The sequence below is a fragment of the Trachemys scripta genome, chromosome 7 (assembly GCF_013100865.1).
Source record: "Trachemys scripta elegans isolate TJP31775 chromosome 7, CAS_Tse_1.0, whole genome shotgun sequence".
NCBI classification, from domain to species: domain Eukaryota; kingdom Metazoa; phylum Chordata; order Testudines; family Emydidae; genus Trachemys; species Trachemys scripta.
Window position 1 is genome coordinate 100,422,627 of NC_048304.1, and position 27,102 is coordinate 100,449,728.

At 40.1% G+C, this 27,102-nt stretch overlaps 1 protein-coding gene across 2 annotated transcripts in view; it reads left to right on the top strand.

Annotated features, from left to right (window-relative positions):
* TCERG1L (transcription elongation regulator 1 like) overlaps positions 1–27,102 on the top strand; it is a 215,275-nt gene that overhangs the window by 138,634 nt on the left and 49,539 nt on the right. For both annotated transcript variants that reach the window (XM_034776812.1, XM_034776813.1), the window contains exon 5: positions 20,121–20,246. In XM_034776812.1, coding sequence (XP_034632703.1) covers positions 20,121–20,246 — 126 coding nt within the window. The remainder of the gene's footprint in view (positions 1–20,120; positions 20,247–27,102) is intronic.

The window sequence follows — 27,102 nt, forward strand, 5'->3', positions numbered from 1 at the left end:
GGAGAAGGACTGCCGGTTCCTGATGCACCAGAATCATTCTCACTTGATTCAGATGAGGAAGAGGATGAAACTTCTGGTCCTGAACCATCAATGTCACAGGATTGACATTTTCTCCCATCCTCCTCCTCTGAACCACCTCATAACACAAGGTGAACTGAATGACCTTGTCAGGGATTTGGAACTACCCAAGAGTAAGGCAGAGCTGTTGGGCTCCAGACTACAGCAGTGGAATCTCCTGGCAGGTGATGTTAGGGTTTCCATGTTCGGTGACCATCAAAAGGATCTTGTCCCATTCTTCTTCATGGAAGGTGATCTTGTATCCTGCAACAACATCGATGGTGTGATGGCAGCCCTCAACATTGTTCACAATCCAGATGAGTGGAGACTGTTCATTGATTCATAGAAGACGAGTCTTAAAGCTGTTTTACTGCATAATGGCAATGTTTTGCCATCAATTCCAGTTGGTCATGCAGTCCATATGAAGGAAACCTATAACAACATGAAACAACTTTTGATGTGCATAAACTATGACCAACATCAGTGGCAGCTTTGTGGCGATTTGAAGGTTGTTGCTCTCTTGCTTGGTCTGCAGACTGGATACACAAAGTACTGCTGTTTTCTCTGCGAATGGGATAGTCGTGCAAGAGATTCCCACTACATCAAGAAAGATTGGCCACTCCGACAGTCATTGGAGCCTGGGAGGAAAAGTGTTCAGCATCCACCACTTGTTGAATCAAGGAAGATTTTGTTACCACCCTTACACATCAAGCTGGGTCTGATGAAGAACTTTGTCAAGGCCATTGACAAAACACAAGCAGCTTTCAAGTACCAAATTTCCAAGGTTAAGTGAAGCTAAGATAAAGGAAGGTATCTTTGTTGGTCCTCAGATTCGTGAACTTCTTCGAGATGATACATTTGACCATGCACTGCGTGGCAAGGAAAAGACGGCATGGAAAGCCTTCCAGTTAGTGCCAATAAATTTTCTCAGAAACAACAAGGCAGACAACTACAGGTTGTTGGTGGAAAACCTCCTCAAAGCATACAAAAGCCTTGGTTGCAACAGGTCACTAAAGATACATTTTTTGCACTCTCATCTAGATTTTTTTCCACCGAACTGCGGAGCAGTGAGCGACGAGCACGGCGAGCGATTTCACCAGGACATTGCAACAATGGAGAAATGCTATCAGGGCAAATGGAGCCCATCAATGCTTGCAGACTATTGCTGGACAGTGACAAGAGATGCTCCATTTAATGAATACAAGAGACAAGCCAAGAAGCGCCGAGTAGACACTGAATAGGACTAAACTATGTACATAATAGTTTTTTGCCTTTTGTTTCATCATAAATTTTATTTATATAACCCTTTTGCTGATTTTTAAAGTGTTACATAAACAGGACAGGTGAAATATTATCATGTAAAGCAACCATAAACACATGAAAAGACCTAGGTTTACAATTTATGATTAAAACTCTACTATCTACACAATATACCTAGACATAAAATGTAAAAACTTAAATATCTTAGAAACAGTAGCCAATCGTTGTTTTAATTGTCATATTTGAATTCAGCACATCAAAATACATAATGAATAGCACATTTTATCTCTGAAGCAGACAACTTCTCAAAAATTGTAGACCAGTGTAATTAGACAACAAAGAGATAAAAGAATGTATCTTAGCATTTATCATGCTATAAAGAAACAAACACCCAAAGTCATTATTTTTATCCTGACAGACAGTTTAAACCATCAAGGGGTGGGGCAGCATGTGCAATATGTCATTTGTATTTGCTTTTAATTGTTTGACTTGAAAACCAATTACTGTACTTTTGACAGAATAATTGGAAATATAGAACTATGACTCTTTGCTCAGTAGATAAACAAAGGTGTTTTTTTTTCATATTGAACAACTTTCTTCTGAACATTCACACATTATGCCTTTTATCTCCAGAGCTTATTTTTTCTTGAGCTAAACTGTTGTTCCAGTGTATAATACAAGATAATTGTGTGGGCAGGTTCTTTTCTTTTCTAAAACTTTGAAAGCTTTTTCCAACATGTTTTGCACAGAGGATGGCATATAAATAATCACTTTTACTATGTTCCGGGGTGTTAGCAGGGAATTGAAGCTTTGCCTATCTCAGCTTATAAAATTTGGTATCAATGAAACTAATTACATCAGAAACAGCGAGGGATCTTCACAAGCATTCCAAATACATAAATAAAACTACCAATTAGTCACCACCACTACAAAACACTCTGTCTTCTTGTCACACACTGTGTGAAAGTGTCTGTAATTGCAAAGGAGGCATGGAACAATGATGTCTCTTTCCTGCCTAACACACCTTTTTCCTCAGAAAAACACAAATAACTCTTTCCAGGGAAGTTTCTATTTCCTAGTGTTTCCCTATGCAAACTAGCATTTCCGAAGTGGAGCTGAATTTTAGAATTATTTATCTCTGTATTTGTGCTCTCAACTAAGAAGGATTGCTATTTAGAATTGATACCATTCATGGAACAGGTTTGGAGTGCTTTTAATGAAAACAAGTTTTGTTTTCTATCCACTGTAATTATACATGCTCCATTAAAATAAATATAAATGACAAATGATGCTTTTCAATAATACATTAAGTTATTTTGTCCCATGGTACAAATACAGTAGTCAGACTAGAGAGAAAATGAATTACAAGAGAGCAAAGCATTTGTTTTATCATATATACAAGGCCTGATCAAACGCCCATTCAACTCAATAGAAAGGTTTCTACTGACTTCTCTTAGTTTAAGATTAGGCCCACTGCATATGTTTCCAATATGACTACATTAAAATAAACATTTGAGGCCCCAAATCAGTAAAGCATTCTTATTCAGGACACCACTTGTGCTGACTCGGCGAGGTTGGAGCTGTGGGTTCTCTGAAGTGCAGCAGCTGGCACTGTGAGCCAGGGAACTCAATCTGAATCCTGGAACCCTGGATTTTGCAGTCACAAACATGAGGCAATGAAGGACCTGATGGAAGGAGGAGTTGGAGCTGCAAAGAGACCTGGTCATGCAGAAGGATGACAGCAACAGGAAAGCATAACTGTTATTTTACTTTATTGTGGAACCAAGTCAGAGAAGTCTGTACCACCCTGAAGCTCATGACTGTCTCAAGCCTTACAGCAGTCCTAGGAGCCCTGCGGACCTACTTTTGCTCAAAGCAGAAAGAAATTGTGAAGTGACACAGGTTTTTCACTACAGACCAATCCGAAGGGGAGCATATAGACTCCTATGTTACTGCCCTATGCACACTGGCTGCTGCATGCACTTTTTGGGGCTTGATAGACTCCCTGATTTGGGACAGGATATTCTTGAGCGGCTGCTCCAGGAAGGCGCCCTCACATTAGACAGATCCTTAGACATGGGGTTTGCAGCAGAAACCATAAGAGAACAGATAAAAGCCTGTGGACACCCCCAGAAATACATGCAGTGAGACAGCAGCAAAGGAGAGCAGGTGGCCAGGCTCCATACCAATAGTGAGATGCATTTTCTGCAGAATATAACCATAGTGGATAAAGTTGCAGTCCTCCATACTAGGACAGCATTTCCACTAATGTGGCAAGTTGAACCATTTAAGCAGTATGCACAAGAGCGGAGAAAGGTTCCGGAAAGATTTGGTCTTGTACAAGAGGGTGATGGCAAATCAAACAGTGGAGATGACATCCTGACTCTCTCCTTATGTCTGAAAACATATTAGGTTCAGGCTGTCGGGACAGAAAAACAACAAGGGACAATGCCAACTTCTGTGCATGTGACAATGTTAATAGGGAAACACGCTGCTCAATTTCAGCTGGATAGCAGGATCTCCTGCAGTCCTCAGGGTAATTTGACTTGAACACACCCATTACAGAAAGCAGGCGCAATCTAATCTAATCTAACCTAATCTAATAATGTACAATGAGAGCATAATGCAACCTGTAGGAAAATGTGACCTCATAGTATCTCACCTGAAAAATAACAGACAGTGCCATCTGAAGTTTGTGGTGTTGGATGGTAATCACAACAGACTCTTGTATGAGAAGGATGCCGTTTCAGAACTTCATAGCTGCAGTGCAAGAAGCAAAAGGGGAAATCCCATGGACAATGTAGACAATTTTAAAAGCACACCAGGATAGTTTGAAATGCGATCAGTACTTCAAAAGAAAGCAGCGACTGGAAGCCATGGAACCTGTGTGCTCACCAGTGGCAGTATAATCCAATATTTAACAAGCTTGAAAGTCTGCAGAGTAGGGGCATTATAGCACTTGTAAAAGCTGGTACAAACTGTGTAGGCAGCATGTTGGTTGTAAAGAAGCCATTGGGCAAATTACACTTCTGCATAAACTCAAAGACTCTGAACCTGGCGTTAAAAACATGCCACTTTCCACTGCCCACAATTGATGACATCTTGACAGAACTGTCCAAAACCAAAATCTTAATGGTGTGATCTGAGGATTTGTCCGTTCTGTGAAGGTTTTGGCACTAATCCTGGATAAAGAGTCCAGCACTCTGACAACCTTTGCAACACTATTTGATTGCTAGAGTTGGCTGTGCATGCCAATGGGCATAAGCCCGGCACCAGAGGTGTTCCAGAGAAGACTCATCCAAGTGCTGGAATGACTGGGGTGAAAATAATTTCAGATATCCTTATTGGAGGTAAAGAGAACAATGATACAGAAGCTAAATGAGACTATGAGAAAAACTACATGCTTTTCTCGAGTGATGCAGGGACAGGAACGTAAAACCCAACCCCCTCCCACCCCAAAATGACTCAAATAGCATGAGGTGATAAACATTGGACAATTACTCACAAGAGAGGGACTGAAAGCAGATCCTAACAATATCAAGGAAGTCAGAGACCTGGTAGCACCAGCTGATGTGAAAGGAGTGCAGTGCTGAACAGGAATGATACATTTTCTGTACAAGTTCTGTCAACACATGTCTTCAGTAGCAGAATCCATATGTCAGCTCATAAGGCAGAATATTGAGTGGGACTAGGCAGGTCCTCAAGAGCAAGCATTTGACACACTGAAACAAATGATAAAGGATGTGCCATCCTGAGGTACTACCAGCCAGGAGAGCCAGTCACACTCCGGTGTGTTTTTTGGATAGAAATAGAAAAAGAGTTTCTGGGTGTGGTATTTGGAGAGCATCAGTACACCAATGGCCACCCTGTGATAGTGCAAACAGACCACAAATTCCTAGAGACAATCATGTCAAGTATCTTTTTAGTACTCCAAAGAGTTTGCAGCATATGCTGATATGTCTCCAGCACAACCAGGTAGAGAGTGGCTATTGTCCAAGATGATTACTGATATTAGCTGACAGCATGATCAGGGGATGTAGCCAGCATCAGTGAGTTGGGGGAAGGGATCAGGATATTGAATCCATTAACATGCTGCACAATTTCCCAATTTGAACAGCCAAGCTGATGGACATCAAAGAGGCTATGAAAGGGTCATCCAACTATATTCAATCATGAGAGTGATACTAGTAGTGTGGAAGACCAAAAGCCAAGTACTGGTAGGAGCAGAACTGTATTTTCAAATGGAAGATAAGCTGAGTGTTCATAAAGGAATCATATTGCAAACAGAGAGCTGTTGTCCCTCACTTGTTACATAACGATGTACTGCAAAAAATATGCCTCATGCCTGGGCATTGATAGCTGTCTTAGACAGGCTTGAGAGTCTGTTTACTGGCCTGGAATGAATACACACCATCACCAAGAGGAGATGGCCAACAATCAGAGAAAGCAGACACTAGAGTACAATCTACCAGCTTTGGAGACAAGCAGTCCTGTGAGGATTCAGCCATTAAAGACACACCAGAAAGAATGGACTAAAGGAGTCATGTGGATACAGTCGCACCCAGGTCATATGAGGTGACTAAACAAGAGGGACAAGTACCTTAGCCACATGTCACAGCATCGACATCATCTGTTTGCAAGTAACTCATGTTGCTAGCAGTGTAGTCTGATATGGTATTGATGGCTTTGACCTCGTCTCACACTACCCAGATGTTAAACATAGCTGTGCAACAAACATGGCTGTGCAACATATCTGATGCTATTCCACTCTCTCATCCTCCAGTTTTTATGACCTGATCCATGATGGCAGCTTTAGGATTCCCTACGTAAGCTTCCAAGTATGCACTGGGACCAGCAGGTCCTCCCAACACTTGATCATCTAGCAATCTTTATTGGAGATTTCAACAGTCATCACTCTGAGTGGGGGTATGCTGATTCAGATGATGACAGTGAGCAGTTGATTGACTGGCAATTAACAACAACTTCATGTTGATTCATGATGCAAAAGAATGTGGCACATTTCTCTCAGCTCTCGATCTTTGTTGGATCAGTTCAGTAGATGGGCATCCACAACTAGTGAGTCATACGGTACTGGATAACTTTCCTCTCAGCCAACATAGATCATCACTCATCCACGCTGGACTCCAACTACCCATCATTCAAAGTTCAATCAAGCATTGGTGGAATTGTTGTAAGGCAGATTTGGGAAAAGTTCTGCAATGTTCTGGAATGTTGTGTGGTTACCATTCCGTCATGTTGTACCCTAGGTGATGAAGCCTACTGCTGATTCCAAGGAGCCATTTACAAAGCTGCATGCTCAATTATACCACAGGACTGTTGACCAATTTACATACCCTGCCTGAGTGCTGATTACAAAGCCTTGCTTAGGAAATTTGAAATATCTAGAGATCCAGACATTGCAGACTATCTGGGTCTCTGGATAGAGCCAGCTTCACGCAGTAGAACGAATGTATGGAGAAGCTTGACTTCACTTATTCTGGGCACAAGTGCTGGAACCTGATCTGCTGACTGGGTGCTGCCCAATGGCCACTAGGCCAAAATCACCCACTGGTTAAGCCCAGTGAGGTTGCAAACCATCTACTGTAGGTAGCAAAGGTTCCACTGGAGATACAATTTAAATGAAAAGTATATGATGATTGGCATCAGCTTCAACATCAGAATGTGGGCAGGAGTCTACCAGAGCCATTCACGGCTGACGAGCTAAATAAGGCTCTTAACTCCATCAAACCAGGCACAAAAGCGAGGTATGATAACATCTTGTCAGAATTCCTTCAGCATCTTTGACCAAAGGCATCACGGTGGCTCACTAACTTCTATATATGGGTCATTAATGAGAAGAAACTACCACACACTAGGCATCAAGCAAAGATTATTGCCATTCTCAAGCTGGGCAAGGACCTCCACAACGTGGCAAGTTACCACCTAATACCCTTTTTGTCAGTACGTTTTAAGGTGTTTTACTGCTTGATACTCCAACAAATTGCTCCAGAGTTGGACGATGTCTTGCAAGTTGAGCAGGCAAGGTTGAGGAAATAATGTAGCACCTGTGATCAACTCTTGGCCTTGACCACCTTTATGAAAATTGTTTTCAACAAAATCTAAAGACAGGAGCAATCTTACTGGATTTGACCACTGCTTATGGCATGGTTTGTCACAGAGGCCTTCTATGTAAACTCTCTCAAGTTACCCCACATTGGGTGGTTGAAATAGTAGAGCTCTTTCTTCAAAATCGGTGGTTCAGAGTACACATGGTGACTGTTTCAGTTCCTGAAAGTGTCAGATTAATGGTCTTCCTCAAGGTTGAGTTTTTTCACCAATACTGTTCAATATGTACATCAACGACTTGCCAGTAATGCTCTCATGAAAGTTTATTTATGCTGATGACATCTGCTGCAGCTATCAAGCTCAGGCCTTCTCAGAAATTGACACGGTCCTGAATGATGATATGAAGCTCATGGAAGATTACTGTAATTGATGGTGCCTGCAGCTGAGTTTTTCCAAGATGGTTTCTAGCATACTTCATCTATATAATTCAATTGCAAACCAAGAATTAAATATTTTCTTAAATGGTGAATGCCTGCAGCACGACCCAAACTCGGTTTACCTCAGCATGACATTGAAGAAGACCACCACTTGAAGACGACAACAGCCAAAGTTAGCACTCGGAACAACTTGCTCAGAAAACTGGCCGGCTTAACCTGGGGTGTGAGCGTCTGGACTCTTAGAACGTCAGCCCTTGCTCTCTGCTATTCAACAGCAGAGTTCTGTGTTCCTGTCTGCTGTCGCTTGTCTCACTCTAGGCTGGTCAATGTAGAACTTAACAAAGCTACGCACAGTGTTACCAGGTCTTTATGTGCAACTCTGTTGCCCTGGCTTCCAATACTTAGTAACATAGCACTGCCCCATATTCACTTTGAGGGGGCCTCCATCATGCTCCCGGCCAAGATCCGATACAACAGCAACTTGTCTCTGTATTCAGACCTTTTCAACCACCCACTAGTTCACCTGTTTTCTAGATGCCCTTTATGGTCACTTATGCCGCCACAGGACATGATGGTGGAATCTGGTTGCCATAATGAGTGGTCAGCAACAACTGTCACTCTCTCATCATCGACCCAACCATCTGCACACAGGTTTTGACCGGCCAAGGCACCTGCGGTCATCCCTGAATCGGTTTCAAACGGGACAGGGCAATTATGCGGCAAATCTCTTCAAATGGGGTTTCTCTCACGTCCCGTGATGTAGATGCGGTCAACTTCAGACTATGTCACATATCCTTCACAAGCACCCACTGACTTATTTCAATAGCAGGCTCTTCACCTGGCTGATGATGATCCTATCAAATGGCTGGGCACACTGTGCATATGCTGAGAGAGGAACATGTGACCTGAAGGAACAAGAGACACTTATGATCCAGCAGACACAACATCCAGAGAGAGCCTACAGAGATTACTATGGAACAGAGAGACAGAGGAACCATTCGGCGGCCAACCCCACAGGGAGGGAAGAGACTGTTTGCTGGACTCTGAGACCAGTGACCAGGAAACAGAGAGAGGGCTGTCTTGATTTGGTTATCTATTGAGGAGACCAAACTACCTCAAAGACTATGTAACCAACTAACTATGATAAAGACAAGTGTGCAGCTGTCTATGTGCTAGCAACCGCTGGCTGAAGGGACAAGGAGTGAGGCCTGGATATCAATTGTTTGTTTTTAATGTTTATATTAAAATGTTTCTAAAATAGGGAAGATGTATCATGCACAGTGGATCTGGAGTCCCAGTGTCCCCCTCAATAAGATCCCCTCTAAGGAACACAGGACCGGCTCCTTAGAGGGGATCTTATTGAGGGGACACTGGGAGAACAGGCAACAGATGAAGTTTAATAAAGTTTAATTTGTTCAACTTTACCTGCCTTCAGTTTTACTCTTTTATAATGAAACAAGTACTTTTATATCCTATCTCCCCTAGAGTCTCTTAGGGCCACAAGCAATTAGACAGGAGACCTGGCAAAGGTAATAGATCTTCAGGCTCCATGGGCAAAAAATGTGGCCCTCTTTAATATTAGTTATAAACAATAATAATGGTGTAAGAGTCATCTATTCTGGAAAAAGCTCAAGAAGTGAAAGGTGAAAAAGAATATCTTCTATAATTCTCTCACGTAGTAGATTGCCTTCCCAATTTCTTGTAACTGTAACCCTTCTACCATGTGGAGCTAGCAGCAACCAGGGCTGGGTTCAATATCTTGGGGTTCCTTTTCAACAATACAATACAGGACTGGCTCTGACCAAGTTACCGGGGAAAATTACACACCAGCCCTGGGCGACTCTGAGAGGCAATATTTCCCCACTCACAAGCACAGTCTGAGTGTAGAAAATAAACTTTTAATGAAAGGAGCGAAGTCACCTGACATTAATTAGGGAAAATGCCAGTGGAGCCCATCAGATTGTAAACATATATGTTCTGCACTACTTTACTTGTTTCCATTGAAATTACTTCATATATGTCCATTAACATTCCCATTCTGGTTGGGAGTCTCCTGTTTTGAGCTGCTTTCTGAAATGCTTCTGCATAGGGGTGAAATTATTCTAATTTGGGCCCCTGATCCAGCAAAGCACTTAAGCATATACTTAACTTTCAGTGGGACTTAAGGACATGCTTTAATGCTTTGAGGAACTGGAGCTGTGGAAAGCTGAGGAGATATTCTGTGTCAAAGGTATCAAACTCATTCGGAGGAGAGGGCCGGGTTCCTGTTTAATTATGGTCCCTGGGCTGGGATATATAATTCAGGACTTCATAGTCCTCTCAATCCACAGCAGATCCGTCACTCATGTCACAGCAAGGTTTGCACAGGGATGAAGGGGTGAATACAGTTTTTATGCAATAACTACATTTTTATTTATTATGGGTGACAACTTTCCCTTGTTGAAGTAAAAATGTGCATTGAATTTAATTGACTGCAATTTCACCCTATTTGTTCAGTCCCTTATTTTCACATTCAGTATCACTCAGTGAGAACTCTCTCACCTCTTTTAAACAAGATTTTTTTCTGCTCATTGTTTCTCCTTCTTCCCAAATGTCTTTTCTCTGTTTTTCGTCCTCGTTTCTGTTTTTACACATTTCCTCTATTCTTCTCTCTGCATTTTACTCACTGCAGCAACTACCAATTTCCACCCCTGGACAGCTTTATTCCCACCCTCTTTGCTGATCTTTCTGGGGATGGAACCAGAATAGAATGACGTATCTTCACGCGGCTTGAGATTAATAGGGAACAGTGGAGTTCACCTCTTCGAGTCATTGTTTCAGACTGTTTGAAGCCTCAGGCAGAAATCACTTCACATTTGGAGGGTTTCCTCTGCTGCCATGAGGGCTAGACAAATCCTTTAAAAAAAGCTATTATTCTGCACAATATGAATATGTGAAGCAGGCTGCTCAAATACACCCTGGGAACCAGATCCAACCCAAGAGTTGTATGTTTGATACTCTGCTCTGTACTGTTTCTTGCAGTTTAGGGCTATGCTATGTTTCCAAGACTCTAACCTCAGAGTTGTAGCCTCAAGCATAGTTCTCCAACCCATCTGTGGCTTTACAGTCAAACTCTCTCCCTGGCTACAAGAACCAGGCAGGGCAGCCAGACCACTTCCCCACAACACACACAAACAGAGAAGCAAGAGCCCCCACAACGACATAATAAGTCACTACCCGTTCTAGACACCCAGCAAGGAGCACCCAGCACCCCAGACAGAGCATCCCTCAGCTGACAGCAGAACTCCCCACCCCCAGACAGGAAATGAGCACCTCAATTGCAGACCTCCACCCAGTCCTGGACAAGGGGCAGAGCCCCAAGGAGCTGTCAGAGTTACTTGGATACTGCCCCGAGACGACACCAGAGCCAATCTGGATAATAGAGAATCCTATGTCCCTAAAGCTCATTCAATGCTGCAATCATGTCGGTCTTAAGTTCTGGTACACCTCTACCTTGATATAACGCTGCCCTCAGGAGCCAAAAAATCTTACTGCATTATATCGAACTTGCTTTGATCCGCCGGAGTGCGCAGCCCCGCCCCCCGGAGCACTGCTTTACCGCGTGATAGCCGAATTCGTGTTATATCGAGGTAGAGGTGTATTCAGGATGTTTGCTGTCATTTATGTAAATAAGGTCATGCGTATTCATCAAATATGCAAATCAGGACATTGAGTCATTTGCAATAACTCTTCAGATTTCTGAACCTCCAGCAGATATGATCTTGTTGCTCCCAGTAATGTTTCCCTTAGCATAGTTATACTTACACATAAGTTGCTTGTATTTTTTAAATAAATGTTAAATACTTCATTAGAATTTTGCAATATTCCTTAAGTTAATCATAAAATGCTCACTGTATATATGAGTATGTGTTCGGTTCTTTATGGTTTGTGCTTAGGTAATACTCCATTTCTGAAAGTTATATTAAGTTCATTTTGAAAGCTTATGTTACATTATGACATTAAACCAAATCCTCAGTGTTTATCTGGCATTTGCATACCAAAACAATCTATTGCAAAAATTGCTTTTTTATGAGCATGAAGTGCTAAAAATCACAAATATTCCTTAAAGGATATGATTGCCTTACATCAATCAAGTATATTGGGGTGAGCATAAGATACACTTAAACTGAACATGGGGACATGGTTCATACACATGAAGAAAAAAAAAAAGCCTGAATGAATTGGATGAGAGCTGTGAACTAATTTCTTCAGTCATGGTGAGGGCTGCACTATTAATTTTATTGTAGCTAAATGTGAAAATAAATCAACATCAAGAGAAGAGGTAAAGAGACCATGAAATATTGAGAATAATGTCTAAACATACAACACGCACATTGACAATGAATAGAATGAACCCCCTCAAAAGGTGTATGTATATAAATCATATGGCAAGCTATAAAGAAATAATGAAATCTATACCATAACAAATACAGATACACTGATTTCCAAAGTTAGACATACATAATTATATTATGCATTAATGCATCTATAATTTTTGTATGCAGAGGCCTGATGTGCCTAGACATCTCACCATTTGTGTGCATATATTTGTGAGCATTTTGCATGCCTAGCTTTGAATTGCTGGCTCATTTATATCTCACACTCTGTGGTTAGTGTGACAGATATGGCAGCTTTCTTTAATATCTTTGAGATGCATTTTTAAATTAAGTTTTGGAGTCCATTGTATTAAATCAAAAGGTTATGTATTATTGTGGGCCTGGATGATCAAAGGACTATATTGAACAATATGGCAGACAAGAATGAACTTTGGGAAGTCAAATTCCTAGGAAATATCTAGGGAGAGCTGAATGCAAATTCTCCCCCTCCTGCCAATGGTTATGCAAAACCCAGCCTTTTGAAGCGGTGCCCTGAGGAGAGGGTCTGTTAATTACCTATTTCTAGGGTCCCAAGATCAAAGGCCGAAACTGTATAAAGGAGTGACACACAGATCCACAGGTATGTTTGTTCTGAGCTGAAGTTGTTATGAATTTGTGATCACAGAAAAAAAATCTTTGATGGGGTTTGAAGGACTGACACCTGCCAGAACCTGAGGTTGGAGTTGAGGTGTTCTCTGATAAACTTATTAGCATGTGTGTAGGGTCTTTTGTATTTTTTTCTGTAATGTAACATAAAGAATAAATCTGCTTGCTTAGAAAGGGCTGTGTAGCAGGGCCGCCCAGAGCGGGGGGCAAGTGGGGCAATTTGCCCCAGGCCCCGAGCCCCACAGGGGCCCCCACGAGAGTTTTTCAGAGCCCCTGGAGCGGGGGTCCTTCACTCGCTCCGGGGGCCCCAGAAAACTCTCGTGGGGCCCAGGGCCCGAGAGCTTCTTCCGCTCTGGGTCTTCAGCAGCAATTCAGCGGTGGGGGGTCCTTTCGCTCTGGGACCCGCTGCCAAAGTGCCGGGTCTTTGGCAGCAATTCGGCGGCGGGGGCCCCCTGCCGCCGAAGACCCCAGACCCCCTGAATCCTCTGGGCGGCCCTGCTGTGTAGTAATTTATGCTTGTAGATAATTAAGCTGTTTGTAGCCTCTGGAGAGAGTGAGAAGTATAGTTTCTTAGGCAGTGTGACTTGGTAGGGAAATCAGTGTTCACAGGGAATTGTGCAGCATGGGAAAACCCTGGTCAGGAGAGGGGAGAGAGATGGGTCTCTGCCCAAGAGAGGTGACAGCTGAGGTGTCAAGAGCCTGGAGTGGGTGCCCTTGCTGGACCACAAAGGGGAAATACAAGAGCAGTTGCACTGAATTGTGATTGTCAGGATTGCCATGGAATTATCTTCTTCATTCCTGCAAACATGAAATAAATTGCAAGCCATAGGACGGCACTGCACTAGTTTTACATTTGTGACTTTCTCATATGCATTCTAAAGCAGTTTTCATAAAGTTCTAGTTTTTTTCTTTAGGCTGCCTTGCAAGTCATGGTGGCTAAATCATGACTGGGGTTTAGGTTTTGGGTCAGATTGCTGTTCTCTCATGATTCTGGCCCAGAGATATGGAACTCTCTTCAGACTAGCTGTTCTTGTTAGATTTTCAGCATTTGGTGCTGTAACTGAACTGAATCCAACTTAGAAAGAAAGCCACAGAGAAAGGTTTAGATCTGCAGATACGAACCTGAATCTCCTCCTTCCCCTGCAAAATAAATGATGTGAAGGGATAGATTTGAGGTTCTGATTCAAGCTCATCTCTAATATTTTTTTATTTTGTTCTCCAAATGGAATTACTTCCATTGCTTTTAACTATAGGAAATGAGAATAATTGTTGTAAGTGCTTATAATGATATTTCAGCACGTCAACAGCAGCAAAGCTGTGACTAAGGACTACAGTGCATTTCTAAATAGATTAAATCAGTGTGGGCAATCAGAAATGAGTTATTTTGATTACTTTTTTTTATAGAAATCTGTAGTTTGAGGGTGTCAAAGTTGAAAAGAATATAAAGGAAGACAGGATATCATACTGCAGGTGATCTGGGCTCAATCCTGCACCTGTTGACATCAGTGGCAAAGCTCCCATTAACTTCAGAGGTGCAGGATCAGGCCCAATATATACATTAAATGTTATCTTATCTCAGGCAAGGTCACCTGATCAATGCATTAGTTGCATATGGTGGCGGTGCGGGATTGGCCACATGTATCATACCTACGTTCAAACCCTTTCTTAGCTCACAAGCAAAAAGGTGGTCTCATCCTAATCGCCATTTGTCTACATCATTGAACCACTACTCAGGTTGTCATAATTGGAAGTCATTGTAAGTACTGAAGAACCTAGGCTAAGCTATGTGGAGGAACACAAGCAAATGTTATCAGTCAGTTGTAATGAACACTAAGTTCACTCTCATGTTAAACAAAAAAATTAAAATTAAAAAACAGCAGCTGCAAACCTTTTTCCATCACGAAAATAATGTGACCTTCTATATTCTTTTCATAGACTAGACTTTCAGTTACTCAGAGGTTATTTTTATCATCTGTCTGGGATGAATTTGGATATCTGCTATAGACACTCGCCACTCTGATGTCTCTCAGTCAAAGGCAAAAACTGTCAAGCATTGTTTGTGTTCTTGTCTTCTGTGGGTTTTCCATTAGGGAGCAGTTCTGACAGCTTGTGTTTGCGTAGGAGTTGTGCTGGTGGAGAATATCCATAGAACTACTCAATCAATTGATGCACCGGCCACACTGGGCATGGCCACTTTCCAGCCAGTGGCTCCAATTTCAGTATAAGATATCGTGTTTACATTCCACCTTCATAGCCTTCTCTTTTGGAATATGGTCTGCCACTAGGGAATAACCCAGCAGAATAGTGTAGTATGGGCTTTCAGGGAATTTGGCTCCTAGAGTCTGCCTGGAAATTATAGGGAAATATTAAAATGTTGATAATATGAGAGAACAAAGCATGACATTTCCCCTCTAACTTTCATAATGAAGCTTGTCATTATCTTGAAAATGACCCTTTTCAATAAATTCAAACTAGTTATCTAGCCTTCCCTGTCTATTCCTTCCTAAGGGAGATAACAAGAAACTCATTATGTACATATTGATTCTTGCCTCACCAAAATTAGAAGAGTCTAGAAGAGTGAATATCATTGTAACCTGTTTCTGTAATTGTTTAAAGTGATAGGAGAAATATTTCCTCCTTGTGATCATTAATACTATTTTACAAAGCTAAAGGAAACAATCTAAAATGGCATCCCTTGTTCTATAATAAATATTATATATTTAATTTCTAAACATGCTTATGTAGTATAAATCATAGCATAGATCTAAATTATAGTTTAAGAAATGGTTTTCCAATAAAGGTGAAACAAGATTTTACTCAATATGTCAGAGGATATGGTGGGAAGGCTTTGTAAGACATGGGGACACCTTATACGAGTGGTCTTCTGTGGAGATTTCTTGTATATTCAGAGACACCTGAGATGCAGATGGTAGAACTCTTGTGAGCAGTGGTTGTTCCTCAGAATTACTTTATCTTCTAAGACCCTGTTCTTATAAAAGTTAATGTAAGTATTGTCATTGTCTTCAATAGGAGCAGAGGCAGGTCCTAAAAGGTAATCACCACCTGAATCTCCTCGAACTGGAGAATGGTTTGATATCTTGTTAGCGATTGCCAAGTTCAAAGGCTTCTATATTTAGTAAAACACTATTTAAGGTGCCTGTCTAATGGTATCTAATTCATCTCTTCCGTATGATCTATTTTGGAGACTTCCATTGAGTGTATCTGTATTAAATTAATTACAGTACATTGCAAAGTGATTCCTTGCTCATGCTACTCAGATGTCTTGTAGGAATTTCTTGTCACTGATTTAATGACTAAAAATAAGAAGGGATAATGAAATGCTTCTTTACTGGAGTGTTTCCCACAGCTGCTGGCAATTAAACTTTTCTGCATTTCCCTCAAGTAACCCCTACTAGCTCATCAAGGGTAATTGCTAGCAGGCAACTATCCTCCCAAAGGGATGGGAGTAGCAGGAAGAAGACTGTGGGCTGTTTTTGTTAAGAGGTTAAGCAGACCAGAGAGGTCGTATGGCATCACCAAGTCTCCTGTCCCTTTTGCTCCACCAAACATTTCCAGCCTAGCCTGTTCATTTCACCACTTCTTCCACTAGCATTTCCTTGCTTTATTTCATGCTGCCCTTTGTGCTTGGAAAGCCCTCCTGAAATAGTCCACAATGACACTGCCCTCTCATCCTTCATATCCCTCAAGACACACATCTGTTCTGATGCCTACAAGAAATCAGCCAACCATGGATGGCTAGATTGTACAGCAGTTAGGGATAGCTAATTCTATTTAGTTATTTCAGATGATTTTGAATCACCATGGGCTATGCAACCATCTGATCTTACTTCTATTACCGTCACAATATATGGGCCCTTCCCTCCTAGTGTTTTTCACACTTACTTGTGTGTCTGTGCAACATTAAGTACAATGTGGTGCCAGTTCTGATGTGGTTCTTTGGATGCTACCACAATACAGAGATAAAAGTGCACCTTACTGTATAATGCATTCCTTTCCCATGTATTGCATGATTTAAGTCTTTTTGCTTCTGTTTGAATCCTGCTTGATGTAAATCTTTGTTTCATATTGAAGACTTGCAGAGACCCTTTTCTTCCTGCTGCACTAGCTCCCAAGGTATTTCAAAAAAACAGTGCCATTGACATGCAGCCACTTTGGATCAGAAGGTAACCCCACCACAGCATGAACAGAACACAGGCCCAACTCCTACTATTATGGAAAAGTGCTATTAGATCATTAATGTCATTAGATCTGAGACATGCCTCAGATTTTAAGATCTAAGCTGAAAGTCCCTCGTGCAGAGTACACACATGCACAATATGCAATGTATCAACCTCAGAAGGTTGAAAGGCTGGAATTGAGCCTGTGGTTAAAGGAAACTATGTATTCCAAAACTATGTACTACTAATATACCAGTAGTTTTAAATGCCAATAGCAAAAGCAGCATATACTCATCACTTCTGACCCCAAAATAACTGTCCATCTCCGTAGGTTCAGATCCTTGCTCCTAAGTAACTCTGACAGTTCCACAATGCTCTCAGCACGTTTGGACTCTCATTTGGTCTATGGTTGCTCCATATTCCTGAGGTCTCTTAGAGCTGGAAAGCATCCCTGCTGGGCTGGTGCCACTGGTATCTGCTTTGCTTTCACAACACAAAAATGAAACAAAGTTGAAATGAATAAATCACTTTACCTCTATCCTGTGCCATGTTATGATGTCTTAGAGCCATCCTGGTTTATACTAGTTTGTTATAAAAATGCATCACCGGCAGTATTCACTGAACTGCAAAAATCTATCCCATCCTTGTAATGCCTTAAATAACTCCTAACTCTTTCTCGAGTACCTGTCATTTTTGGCAGAGCTTTTATTTATTTATTTATTTCATTGTCCTAGGTAGTTCCTTAGTAAACCCTTTATAAGAACTTTTCCTTTCTAGTTCTATAAAGCATTATTACTTTAATAAATTATATATATTTTTTGCCATTTCTGCTGCAGTAAAAGATCAAGTCTTCTAAAAAATGGAGCACCATTAAAATGACTTACTGTGTTTTTTAAATCCTTTTCAACTGTGAGCAAAATAGACCTCATGGTGCTGGTTTGTAGCCTAAAATCCAGTGTTTATCTGGGAAAATGTAATTGATAATAGAAGAAACAATGTATTAAAATAGCAACTTTAAATCTTGTCAACTGGAAAAGACAATAAATATTAGTCAGTGATCTTGGAGATGTATTTTTGTAGAGATTCTAGGCCCAGACCATGCACGCCCAGGTCTGTGCATGGGGATCTTTCACTGCTTCAAAGTGGCATAATCTCCAGTCTCCATATTGAAAGGTGAATTTGGGTGTTAAGCGTTTTCCCCACCAACAGGAAACCAATTAAAGTTAAAGCAGCCTGAGCACTCATTACATTTTCTGCAGACTCCTCTGTGCTGTAGAAACCCCTTCAGTAGTTCAAGAGTCTGTGGCAGGTAAAAGAGTTTATCCCTGGCAGTTTATCCCTATTGGGAGCCAGAACCTCATTTGTGACAGGATCATTTTTTGTAAAGTGTGCAACAGAAATCAATGGGACTTTCCCTTGGTCCTAGCCCTTCCCATGGTGGGTGAGGACAATCTGTCCCTTAGAAATTAGAACTGGACAAAACCTACAGATCAAATCACCGGCTTCATTGCATGACATAGGTCACTACAATACATTCCCAGAGTTTGCCCAAAGGTATGAGTGATTCAATTACTGTGGCTTTCACCACTTTCTGGGGCAGTTTCTCTCAGTCAAATAATAGATCTCACTATTGTCTCCTGAATATGAAAGCTGGAGGAGGTGGGTGAGACTTACTGGATTTTCAACAGGAGTAGTTTATTCTATTCTCTTTGCATGAGCAGCTTATATAAAATCCATTAGGGGATATGTATGCTAAGCAGCAGAATACACACATAAATGGTTTTTTTCTGTTACTTTAAATTGACTGTTTCCAGAAGTGTGACACTTTGAACATGCCAAATCTCTTCAGTTGTCTGTGGCTAGGGTGCATTATGTATCTTTGACCACTGAGTTCTAAAGTTCTTGTGGTTCTAATTATAAAAGTATGTAAAAGTCCTAACATTATTTTTGTATATGCTTATTTACATCTCAGATATGAATAAGAAATACTCGATTGAGTTGCTACCAATGGAATAAACAATCACAAATAGTACTTTTAAAGGAATAAGTCTGATTTAAGATATATAATTTATTTTGAGAAATGGTGGTTATAGTCAACAGCATGATCAATATTTTATATGTTAATAGTTTTGCTTATTAACCTTCCTTCAAAAACTTGTAATCAGAGAGTCAAAAGACTCCAAGTGTGTTTATGGAGTTTTTATGGATTCCCGCTACAATAAAGAGCAAGTACTACAGAAATATTCCCCACACACTACTGTATAATATAGAAAAAGGGGGGGTTGACAACTACCCCAAATACAGTTATACTATTCAGTGGAGCAAAAGACTGGAAAAATCTGGTCATACTACATTATTCTTGGCCAGAGTAGACGTTATATGAGTAAACTCACACATAGCTCAAAATTAATGCTTAAGTTTTAACAATGAATTTGTCAGTAGCTCTAAATTGAAATGTATCTTAAGGACTAAGTAGCTCAGTTTTAAATAGCATAGATTTAGCAATGGAGCTGAGCGACAGCGACTAATTCATCATAAAAAAATGTATTTGATTCATTTAGACTTTTTCAGTTTTTGAAGTGTCTGAGAAGATTGTGATTTTCTTGGATGTACTCTTGTTTTAAATCATTTGCCAAATAATTTTGGAGAATAATTCTTGGCCAGAAGCAGTTCACTGTGAGTACTCTGCATTAGAAAATAGAGCTGTGTTGGTTAGTTATGATGGGCAAATAGGCTACTTGGTTTATTCTGTTTCTTGATTGGATGAGCGTATCCCTGAACATTTGTTTCCTGACAAAACTGTTCCATGTTAACTAATTCAGAATCACCTTCTGTGATTATTCTCCAATATTTGCTTAAAATTCAGTCTCTATGAACATCCCTGCCAGTGAATATAGCAAACACAAAAAGGTGCGTGAAAATAAATTAGTTTAAACATTCAAATGATTATTCACAAAAATGCTTTGAAGTATTTGCCCAGTTATATTTAACGACAACTGAATAAAGTCATTTTGAAATTAGATTGCACAAGCAAAGTCCATTTTTAGTAAATGTATCTAGTGGGGAAAAAAAGTAATGTTTTCCTTATGGTCTCTATGCAGGTGCTGCTTCTAGAGTGGATGCTCATATGACTCCTTTGATGCCAACGCAAGTCACCAGGGTTGCTGCTGTATCTACACCAGCTGTGACTTTCATGGCAACCAATTTCATGGATCAGACATTAACAGGTGTGTGTAGGTTTCAGTGTACTTATTATATTACAAAACCATATGTTCCATATTTGTGTACTTGTGACCAAATCATGTTTCCCGTACTGCATAGTAATGCAAAACTGAAAAAAAAAATGCTGTGCAAATTCTACAGAATTTACTCTGGTTATTTAGGAGCTTGTTCAAAATATTTTAGATCCTGATTTCCCTGCTTGGCACTTGGCAGCAGCTTTGCATTTGGTGGTGCAAAAGATTAATTTCTGGAGCCATTATTAGACCTCTCATGTTCCACGTCAGTAGTGTCACGGTTGGTCTGTGGAGTCAGACTGTCTGAAACCACAGAGGATGCTTTTTGATGTGCCCCGCTGATCCAAGTATTGTGTCCACAGCCATCTAAATGTGCATGTGTTTGAAGGTGAGAGGATGTGGTTGGAAGGAGGGGAACTGGTCCTTCCCAAAGGTGTGAAAGATCCTCGAGGCTTTGTCTTAATTCATATTTACATATGGCAAGTCATGGTTAAAGGGAGATTGGAATTTGATGTGAAATTGTAATTATACTTTTCTAACTATGTGAAATACTGACTGACTGACCATGAATACAGCTTCATTTTAGTGTAGGATGACTGATTTTGGACTAAGCAAAGTGCTTTCTCTTCCTTATTAGAATGAGGGGGTGAATTGAGCTGAGGCACCTCATGATGCTGGAAGAATAGATAAGCCATAGGTTCTCCAGCTTGTCCATACCCTGACCCCATGTTACAACAGAAAAAAGTTTCAAGAACTCCGCTCCCCCATCTAGCATAAAGGAAGAGAAAGCGGTTGCAACCTCCCCCTCCTCACCCCCCCACCATTTGGACATGTCGGTAAGCACATGTTCTAGGGCATATTTTTTTTGAGAAATACTGGGGCCTATTCAAGAATGAATAGCTTCTAGTCCTGGTTAATTATATCAGATCTTTTATATTTAAGCAATATTAGCACAAACAATGTGTTGCACTCAGAGATGTAGAATGAGATGGTCACATTTCAGAAGCTGATCTACGTTTTTGTGCTCAGAAATTACAGTGCAGCCATGTTCAAGTCACCTAAATTGTGCTGGTAAAATACACCTGGGATAAAAATTAAGGTCTGGAGTAGGCTGGACTGAAGGTTTGTCCCATGGAATACATAATTATGGGCTGTTCTACACAAATACATTAATGGAATCATAGGTTCCCCTGAAGAGGAGAGTTGACTATTTTCTTGTTACGTCTGTTCCCAAATAAGATCTTCTGATTTATTTGTGATTGCACTGAATATTCTCTCTGTCTGTCTTTCTTACACATGTCCACACACAGTTTTCAGGCATTAGTCATATTTTCATTGAGAGATATTTTGGAAAACTTCAGAGAAGTTTGTGTGTTTCCTTTTTGATGTATTTCAACTCAAATGTGTTTGTCTTTCTTCAGTCATGATCTACTCTTCAGACTGCTTTCATCACCTGCAGAGTTATGTTGCTTGGAGACCCAAAAAAACCCTGCATGTGAATCATTAAGAATGAGAGGACTGTGCTAAATTGTGTTATGTTTCCTTGTTGAAAGCAAATCCTTTGGAGTAAATAGACTTTAATACTGTTTAAGGAATGCATTGAAAGTGAGATGAAAGTTTACTCAGAGTCTTTCTGATATGTAGTTGTGTAGCCAATTGCAGGTGGGTAACAAGATTTATAGTTGTTCTGAGACCCCATTAATAATCTTCTTATTGACAGACTGAAAAACAACCAACCTCCCCATTTTATCCATCATAATGTTTGGTGATTTGATTGTATAGAGCCTTTTTGTGACTATCAATATTTTCTGTAAGGCTGGTATGACATTTGTTCAATAGGTTTCCTCAATCAAACAAGCACTATTGCACCAGGCTCATTGAAATGTCATAGGTGTAGAACAGCAATCATTACATTTTCCCACTTACCCATGTAATGTAAATAAGATGAGCATTATACTTTTGCTTCGTTTTTTCTTATAAATATAAAACTCATTCATCTTTCTCAGTTTTTCTTGTTTGATTTCCTGGTAATTTCAGTGAAGGAAAGTCATGCCATGAGTTATTCTTTAATATTATCCAAGATGACACAACAGTATTCCCATGGATTACTACAAGTTAGCACTTTCAGTGGTCCTTGTCTTCAATGGAAAAATCAAATTAATAACAATAAGCAATAACAATTCACAATTGTGCAGGGCCTTTCATCCACTAATCTCAAAGTGCTTTACAAAGGTGGTTAAATACGATTGTCCTCATTATGCAGATGAGTCACACAAAGATAGAATGACTTGCCCAAGGTCACAAAGTGACTAAGTAACAGAGCTGAGAACCCAAATCTCTTACCTTCCAGTGTGTTGCCATATCAAAGTTTCTGTTTGAAGAAATATAGAAGGTAGCATGCACGAGAACTGTGCAATGCTTTCTTGATTGTTGAAAGGGCTTCTAGGTTAGATTACACCTACCTGTGTACCATTTAGCTCCCTTCCTGCCCCGGCTGAGATCCATCCATATGTGTTAGGGAAACTCCATCTATAGATCTCCCTTTTTTTCCATCAAAAGTGTACTGGAGCTTATTGGACCTTGCCTGCCTGGACCCTAGAAAGAAGCAAAGAGAGCAAAACACCACTGTGAGGTGTTTGCAAAGGAGTCAGAGGAGCCTCCATTTTAAAAGTTCCCATCTATGCAGGATACAGAACAAAGGGGAGAGAAAACTACCTTGAGATGAAAACATCCCTAAAAAGGTCAGAATTTGAATCTTTATAAAACAAAACAAAACATAAACTTTCCGGGGAACTAGATATCTCTTTCTTAGCATATGTATCATAAATGTATATTCTAGCTAGGACGATAACTGTGCAGTGCTGCACTTTGTGTATTCTGACTGTACTACAGTAGTTCTTGGTATCTTTGCCAAGTTTGAACATTTTCAGACCTTGAGTAAATGCATAAATGAAGTGATCTCTAAAGGCAAATAATTAAAATGGATAGAAGGAAATAGTTTCCTACACAGTGTGTAACTAATCTGTGGTAATTCCCTGCCACGGGCAAATAGTTTGGGGGAATTCAAAAAGCAATACACCTTTTAATGTTTGCAACCAGATGTGCAAGTGTCAGAATGTCACAAGGATTATAAACTCTCATGCTGGGCAAATACACCTCTACCCCGATATAACGCGTCCCGATATAAGATGAATTCGGACATAACGTGGTAAAGCAGCGCTCCGGGGGGGGGGGAGGGGGAGCAGAGGGTGGTTGCGCACTCCGGCGGATCAAAGCAAGTTTGATATAATGCGGTTTCACCTATAACGCAATAAGATTTTTTGGCTCCTGAGGACAGCATTATATCGGGGTAGAGGTGTAATTTGGGGAGATACAAAAGGGAAGATATAGTGAACATCTTCTCAATGTTTTTTTTCCCCACAGAACACTGTTGCATAACTGAGCTAGTGCTCTGAGTGAACTTTTCCCTGAAACATCAAATACTTGCCACTGTGGTAGACAAGGTACCAAAAAAGGCCCCTGATTCTGAAAAAGACTGAAGCTTGTGCCTAAATTCATGTATATGAGTGGTTCCATTGATTTAAATAGCTAGGTCTACTTACATCTATAAAGTTAGTCATATGCTTATGTATTAGTAAAATCAGAGGTTAGACACAAAACAGTGACATCTGTTCCGGTACAACTATGTTTCTCTGGTAATTATATTTCATAACCACACACATTTAAATAATTCAATGACCAATACTAAATATACCTTTCCTTATCGTGACTGTCATTGACAGAGGGGAGCTACATTGTCTGTAGGCAAAAATACAGTGAAACCTTGATGACTCAAATGTCATGGGGGACAGGTGAATACATTAGAGTATTGAGGTTCTATAACTGAGGAGAATTTGAATGTGATTAATGGACTTTGTTAATATGACCCTGTTTTAGAAAATACTAAGTTTCAGATAACTGAAGTGCATATAATCCAGATTTTAGTGTACTGTAGTGACAGATTCACTAGCATCACTCACTAGAACATTTTTAAATTCAGATTATATTCACCGCAAATATTCTATAGAACACTGTACAACAATCTACATAGATAATACTGATTTTTTTCCAAGTAACACTTACTGGCCCATTAGTAGCTTTTCCTTCTGTCAAAATATAAGTCTAAATAAGGAATTTTACAAAAGTGATAGCCACAGCATAATAAAACTCACTTTCTTGAGTCAATGCTAAAACAGGAGAGATGGTCCTCTGAAAAGTTCATTCATTTATCAGACTTACTAAGAGAAGTGATATATAACTGACCGCATACAAATACAGTATGCTTAGTTATTTCAACTGGATTGCATCTAGTAAAGCCCCATCTAATTCTAGAAATACCTTTAAAATCATTAGGGTGGATATGTTTTATCTAAATGAGTTATATCTCTAAATTTTCTGTTAGCAACTGGGATTGGGAACTATTTTATTCTATTCTGTTTGTTTTACATAGGTTCTTGTACCACTATCATTCTCTAGTGTATTAAGTAATGTGACTAACAGCTGTCACATGTGGTTTGTTCTTTCTCTCCCCTTCTTCCTGGGGGAAGAATTGTGTGTTCAGTGTAGTGTTTTGTTTTAGTAAAGTTTTTTGTTTTTTAAAAATGTATATGTTGCACTTAAAACAGAAGGTGGTGAGGTTTGTGATGGCCCTTCATTCCCGGACGAGTTAATTCCACAGTCTGACCGGCCCACCAGGAAGCTCTATTTCCTGCACAGATGAGTGTTATCCTTGTGGTAGAAAGAACAAGGAGTACTTGTGGCACCTTAGAAACTAACACATTTATTTGAGCATAAGCTGAAAGTAAGATGAAAGTTTACTCAGAGTCTTTCTGAAGCCCACTTCATCAGATGCATGTAGTGGAAAATACAGTAGGAAGATATATATAGATATAGATAGATACACACAGAGAACAAGATTATTTATATACCGAGAACACCCTGATATCACTACAAAAGTTTTTTTTTCTCCTGCTGATAATATCCCACCTTAATCAATTAGTCTCATTAAAGTTAGTATGGCAACACCCATTTTTTCATGTTCTCTGTATATATATCTGTCTTCCTATTGTATTCTCCACAGCTACCATTCTGGATTCTTGTGGTAGAAAGTCCTGTTGCACCTGAGTAGCAGAGTTGTTAACCACAACAGTCTTCATCCCAGAAGTTTAGGTGATCTAAAAGATGCCCTGAGCCCACACCACTGAAAGCTTTGAAGATTAGGACCAGTATCTTAAACTGGATATTGTCTTGGAAGTCAGCATAGAGAGTGGAGGACAGCATGTCAACAAGAATTATCAAAGGGCTGAATCACAGCCTAGAGATTAGCTTGAATTATTTTTCTTCTGTCTTGAAAAGAGTGTAGGAAGGATCCAGGGGGTGAGAGGGGTAGTATGATGAAATGAGAGAAGAGATTTAGGAAGAGAAATAATATATATGGCTTTATAGATGCAAGAACTGGATGATAATAGTGCTGTCTAAGGAATCTTGTATCTGAGGGTCAGCATATAAGATGGTGTAAATAGGCCATGCTCTATTGTTTTCATTGATGCTTTCCTGCTTTACAACCAGCTGAGGATCTGGCCCTGAATCATTACAGTTAATTAGCATAAATGATAGGAATAGCATGCAGTCACATGAATGCTGCCTTTCCTACTTGGGTTTGTTTTCTCCTTTTGGTTAAATATGTAGCTCAGTATAGTCCTATTGTTAATAAAATGTGTACAGACATTAGCACATACTATTAGCAACATACTATTAGCAACCATGATAATGTTGCTGATGCAACTTTTACTTTTACACTATAAAAGTATATTAGTCATTCAGCTCTATCTGCAAGAATTTGGAGAAATAAATTATTGTTTTTGCACAGTTTCCAGTATACCAGTAGGTGGCAGTAAAGCAACTACAGCAGTATATCATTGTTAATTACGGTGATAAGTTTAGAAAAAAATGTCTGATTATACTGAAAATATATAATGGCATCATTAGTGTTATACTGTGGAATATTTTATACACTTATTTCAAATTGAAGTGGAAAAAGAATTGATTAAAAGGAGAAGAATAAATCTGTAGAAGAGAAATGTACCAACTGGAAGAGAAGGTAAACATGCATCTTGTTTGATGTCCTTCATTTCAGTAGATAAGATAAATTTTCGAGGTATTCTGTTAAGATTCCCCATATAGGCAGTGCAGGCTTCCTTCCCACTGTGTAGAGTGGATTCTCTAAACCTTACTTTCCTATCTGACAAATCCAATTCTAATGGATTGTTTTTCTAGTTCTTAGGCTGCCTCATTAATTCAACATGACTTGAGCTGAAAGAACAATTCTCAGCTAGATGTACTCTAGTTCTACTGCAATTTCTTTGGTCAGATGCAGGGATCATTTGGCTGAAAATCTATGGCCTGTGCTGTACAGAAAGTTAGACTAGAGGGTTATGAGGGTTTTTTATGGCTTTAAAATCTGTGAAACATGCAGTGAGTCTGGTGAAGTTAGCCCTTTTTCCTGTTTATGAATGGTCTGTTGTCAGCATGTTGAATTCCTTCACTATTCCAAACTGTTTTCCAAATGTTTTGTGCAAACATATTGTCACATGGGGTTTCTCATGTGGGCAGACCTAGTACCGGAAGCCAGAGTCCACAGTCACGGGACAGGAGTCAAGAGTCAGCTGGGTCAGGTTACTGGAAGGTCAGATGCAGGAGGCAAACTGGAGATCAGAATCACGAGTCGGGAACCAGAGTCAGATCAGGTCAGGATACCAGTGGGTCAGAGACAGAAGACAAACTGGAGGTTGGGAACCACAAGTTAGAT